This window comes from Tarenaya hassleriana, unplaced genomic scaffold (genome assembly GCF_000463585.1).
Source record: "Tarenaya hassleriana unplaced genomic scaffold, ASM46358v1 Cleome3, whole genome shotgun sequence".
In the NCBI taxonomy this organism is placed as follows: Eukaryota; Viridiplantae; Streptophyta; class Magnoliopsida; order Brassicales; family Cleomaceae; genus Tarenaya; species Tarenaya hassleriana.
Genome location: NW_010966177.1, coordinates 5811305 through 5817277, shown reverse-complemented (window position 1 = coordinate 5817277; position 5973 = coordinate 5811305). Strand labels below are relative to the sequence as shown.

Sequence of the window (5973 nt, the reverse complement as noted above, 5' to 3'; positions counted from 1 at the left end):
CTCGAGCCGCCGCCATAGATTGTCGGGGCGGAATGCAATGCAAAGCCTCTGGGACGTAGGTCTCGTTGCCGATGCCGGAACGTTCGAGAATCTTGCGCAGGAAATCAACCCAAGATTCGTCCTTGAGGTTGTCGTTCCAAGATTCATGAGCGTCTCGCGTTTGTTTAATGTGATCCATGATCTTCTCGATACTGACTTTGAGATGGGACGGAGGGAGATAACACGAGAAGTCGACGAGGTAAACGGGTGCGGGTCGGGTCATGAAGTAAAGGGTCGACCCGAAAACGATAGCGGGGAAGATGACGGTCACGATAACGGGGTGGTTATGAAAATGCAGGCTGAAGTTGTGGAGATCTTCAGGGCTAAGCCTAGACGCCTTCATGGCTAAAACCGCCATTGAAGGGACCAAGCAGAGCTTGAAGAAGTGTGTAATGAGGTTATGGTAAAATAGCTTCACGTACTTCATGGTGAGAGAGAGAGAGAGAATTGCTATTACACTCCGTCTGGACTTTCGGTTCTTGTCTGTTCACCACATGCATGCACATAGATATAGATATATACACATGTAAACATAGATAATTACGTACCTAGAAAAGTAAAAATAAATCTATACACAGCAAACGAGTCCGACTGTAAACGATAACTTTAAATTTGTTGGAAAGTGTGCAAAATATATATATATATAGAGATAAAAAAGAAATAACACGTAAAACTAATTTGCATGGATCAGCAGGGGGCCGATGCGATATAGTAAATAGTAGGGTCAAACGTCCCCAATAAACTTATTATACATTTAAATGAGGTCCAACCGTGTCGGAATTTTTAATAAGAGAATGAATAGTTGTTTTATCTAATTTATTCGATTTTTTTAACAAAAAAAAAACGTATGAATTTATAAATATATATACAAAATGAACATAAGCTTCTATTTATATATATGACGTACATAATTACAAACATATGAAAGATTAGGCGAATTAAGATTAATCAAAGTAATTAGGTTAGATGTATAATTAATTATTCCGCAACTAACACCTATTACCTAACCTGATTTTCCAGACATGCTTTGTAACTCTTACTCTAGCCCCCTTGATCTCTCTCTCTCTCTCAATTAAAATAAATAAATAAATTTCAAACATTGCAGATATTAATTGCGTAAAACAATCCGACATAAAAAAAAATCCCGAAGTATGAAGCAAAACTAAAAAATAATAATAATAATTTACGCAAGATAGGGTTCTAATCCCATAATTAGGTATTGGACCAAGAAACCTTTCCTCAACCATACCTTGTAATAAATTTCGTGAATGCGACCTTACATATTTTCATAGAGCCCATTATTAGAATTGTTTAACTTTTGTTATTAACAAGAAATTTTAAAATATGAGTAACTCAATCAACATGAAACCATGATTTTTTTTTTTATGAAATGTGCTTGGAACCATGATTTATTACACACAATATTATCTTTTTTTTATTATTTGATTTAGTGTTTAATCTTAAACTTAAAATAAAATTTGAAAATTTGAATATAATATGAAAACCGATAGAAATTACTTTAATACGAAGAAAACATACTTAGTACCAAAAAAAATACACGTTTTTTTAACGGTCTTCATTGGTGTGCTGAGGGGCAATTTGGACCAACAAAAGGTCCATACCGTCTTGCATTTTTTCTTCTCTAAAATAATATATATATATATATATATATATATATATATAACATTAAATAACACATTATATTTAAAAAAATAGGAAAATCGATGGCTCAACTAATTTGGAATGGACAAAACTATTTTTCAATCCACACTAGAATCTCTATATAGGGGTATTCACCTTCACTTTCCGATTTTCTGGAATATGTAATTGAGTCAAAGTTTCGAAAAAATTTTAAATTATAAAAAAATAGAAAAAATAAGGAGGAGATAACATAAAATGTAGGTATTGCAGATATTAATTGCGTAAAACAATCCGATATAATAAAAAAAATCCCAAGGTATGAAGCAAAACTACAAAAATGTAATAATTTACGCAAGATAGGGTTCTAATCCCATAATTAGGTATTGGACCAAGAAACCTTTCCTCAACCATAACTTGTAATAAATTTTATGAATACAACATTACATATTTTTATAGAGCCCATTATTAGAATTGTTAATTTTTTTTATTAACAAGAAATTTTAAAATCTGAATAACTCAATCAACATGAACCATGATTTATTACACACGATATTATCTTTTTTTTAATCATTTGATTTAGTGTTTAATCTTAAACTTAAAATAAATTTTAAGAATTTGAATATAATATGAAAACCGATAGAAATTACTTTAACTGTCAATTAGAATTCGGACAATCTTATCATTGTACCAACTTAGAACGAAGAAAACATACTTCTTAGTAACCAAAAAAAAAATACACGTTTTTTTTACCGGTCTTCATTGGTGTGATGAGGGGCATTTTTTCTTCTCTAAAATAATATATATATATATATATATATATATATATATAACATTAAATAACACATTATATTTAAAAAAATAGGAAAATCGATGGCTCAACTAATTTGGAATGGACAAAACTATTTTTCAATCCACACTAGAATCTCTATATAGGGGTATTCACCTTCACTTTCCGATTTTCTGGAATATGTAATTGAGTCAAAGTTTCGAAAAAATTTTAAATTATAAAAAAATAGAAAAAATAAGGAGGAGATAACATAAAATGTAGGTATTGCAGATATTAATTGCGTAAAACAATCCGATATAATAAAAAAAATCCCAAGGTATGAAGCAAAACTACAAAAATGTAATAATTTACGCAAGATAGGGTTCTAATCCCATAATTAGGTATTGGACCAAGAAACCTTTCCTCAACCATAACTTGTAATAAATTTTATGAATACAACATTACATATTTTTATAGAGCCCATTATTAGAATTGTTAATTTTTTTTATTAACAAGAAATTTTAAAATCTGAATAACTCAATCAACATGAACCATGATTTATTACACACGATATTATCTTTTTTTTAATCATTTGATTTAGTGTTTAATCTTAAACTTAAAATAAATTTTAAGAATTTGAATATAATATGAAAACCGATAGAAATTACTTTAATACGAAGAAAACATACTTAGTACCAAAAAAAATACACGTTTTTTTAACGGTCTTCATTGGTGTGCTGAGGGGCAATTTGGACCAACAAAAGGTCCATACCGTCTTGCATTTTTTCTTCTCTAAAATAATATATATATATATATATATATATATATATATAACATTAAATAACACATTATATTTAAAAAAATAGGAAAATCGATGGCTCAACTAATTTGGAATGGACAAAACTATTTTTCAATCCACACTAGAATCTCTATATAGGGGTATTCACCTTCACTTTCCGATTTTCTGGAATATGTAATTGAGTCAAAGTTTCGAAAAAATTTTAAATTATAAAAAAATAGAAAAAATAAGGAGGAGATAACATAAAATGTAGGTATTGCAGATATTAATTGCGTAAAACAATCCGATATAATAAAAAAAATCCCAAGGTATGAAGCAAAACTACAAAAATGTAATAATTTACGCAAGATAGGGTTCTAATCCCATAATTAGGTATTGGACCAAGAAACCTTTCCTCAACCATAACTTGTAATAAATTTTATGAATACAACATTACATATTTTTATAGAGCCCATTATTAGAATTGTTAATTTTTTTTATTAACAAGAAATTTTAAAATCTGAATAACTCAATCAACATGAACCATGATTTATTACACACGATATTATCTTTTTTTTAATCATTTGATTTAGTGTTTAATCTTAAACTTAAAATAAATTTTAAGAATTTGAATATAATATGAAAACCGATAGAAATTACTTTAACTGTCAATTAGAATTCGGACAATCTTATCATTGTACCAACTTAGAACGAAGAAAACATACTTCTTAGTAACCAAAAAAAAAATACACGTTTTTTTTACCGGTCTTCATTGGTGTGATGAGGGGCAATTTGGACCAACAAAAGGTCCATACCGTCTTGCATTTTTTTCTTCTCTAAAATATTATATATATATATATATATATATATATATATATATATATATAATATTAAAATAACACATTATATTTAAGAAAAATAGGAAAATTGGTTGCTCAATTAGTTTGGGGTGGACAAAACTATTTTTCAACCCATATTCGAATCTTCAGTTGAAAGGAGTATTCACATGGATTTTTCGATTTTTTGAAATATGTAATTGAGGTGAATTTCTAAATTATAAAAAAAGAATAGAAAAAAAAATGAGAAGGAGAAAACAGAAAATGTAGGGTTGACCATAACCTGAGCAAAAGCCGACAACGCAGAAGAAGGTCGTTGTCGGATCTAATTAGTGCGACATGTGATCTACGTTGACAACTTATAAATTATTACTATTTCTTTATCTAGTTCTATGCAATTTGGACTTACATTTTGCGTGGCTCTAAGAACCTACCGACCGTACCATCTCTTAAATTTTGTAATTTAAATGTTTATAACCACTTCACGTAAATACGGTCTTCGTTTTTCCCCCTCTTTTTTTTTTCATAATCCGCAAGTTCATCGGATCTTTGGCCCGACTACATCTCCCAGAGGACCGGAAAAACGCAGGTGAATGCCCCTCCTCACGCTTGGATTTGAATCCAGGATGAGAACATACTTTGCATGTTCTCTCACCACTAGGTCACGTAAGTTTGGGTCCTTTCCTTTATTGATGGAATAGACTCTCTTTTAATTCCTTACGAGTATACTATGATGGTTGATTTGAATATGTGGACCGACCTAAAATTATTAGGGTGTGGTTAGAATCCCATTAAATGTGGGAATATATTTATAAGCGAAGGCCGATCCATTTGGCATTGTGGCCGTCGAAAGCTACATCTAATAAGCAATGTTCGGATCTTGATTGCGAGTGAATAGGTAGCTCGTGAACAAGTGGCTCGATTGCATCTATGATGAAAGAGGATTGATTTGAAATGACAAATAAATAAAATAAAATAAGTTGAACTCTAAATGTTATTATATAAAATTAAACACAATGATAGTCTCTTATTCATTTTGTGAATTGAACATTTAAATTGAATATTTCATTTTATTAAAATAAAAAAGAAATAAGAAAGATTTAACGATGTTAGGACCACAAAATTCTAATGGGTATAGTATTTTTGGAACGACGTCGAACAAATATTTCACGATATTATCTTTTTTTTTCTCACTATCTATTAGTGTTATTGTTTTCTTTGTAACAATTTCAAACAAAATAAATGATTTGTTTCTATTCTCTTTCCCAATGGACATTATATTAAAAATACTCTAGTTATAACTCTATCTTTCTCTAGTTATAACTATATGATTAGAATTATAATTTGATTACACAGTGATCGTATTGGTCATAACTTTAAATTTATAATAGTTTTATCAAATGATTATTGTAATATGTAAGAGGTGAATATAGTAAATTAGAGTAATCACTATAAATTTAACGTTATAATTAATGTGATCACCATATGATCAGATTATAATTATGATCACATGATTACATTTAGAGAAAAGTATGAGTTGAAATCAAAATTATACATGAAAGATATTTTTTATAATGCCTTTGCAATGCAATGAATGAATTTATCAATAACCATATGAAATTCTAAATATGCGATGAGATTAAAATCCATACCCTCTTAAACTTTTACAAATTAAATATGGTTAAACGTGATTAAATGATTTTTTATAATTTGTCCTTTATAAAAATTAAAATAAGTTAATCTAAATCCTATATTTTCACCGTCTATCTAGGGATGAGAAGCTCATGAATGTCAGTCTTCTCGTAACTGCTAGCTTTGCACCATCTCCATGACTATGGGACTAGACTTTTTTTTTTCCTATGCTAAAACAATAAAGAAAAAAAAACATACCCTTTAATGAATTTTGCTAAAAT

General features: G+C 29.2%; 1 protein-coding gene across 1 annotated transcript in view; it reads right to left on the bottom strand.

The window, feature by feature from the left end:
• Positions 1-633, bottom strand: part of LOC104819613 (3-ketoacyl-CoA synthase 18-like) — a 1876-nt gene extending 1243 nt beyond the window's left edge. Inside the window, exon 1 of the mRNA XM_010549758.1 lies at positions 4-633. Coding sequence (XP_010548060.1) covers positions 4-466 — 463 coding nt within the window. The 5' untranslated portion in view covers positions 467-633. The remainder of the gene's footprint in view (positions 1-3) is intronic.
• Between the last annotated feature and the right edge of the window lie 5340 nt (positions 634-5973).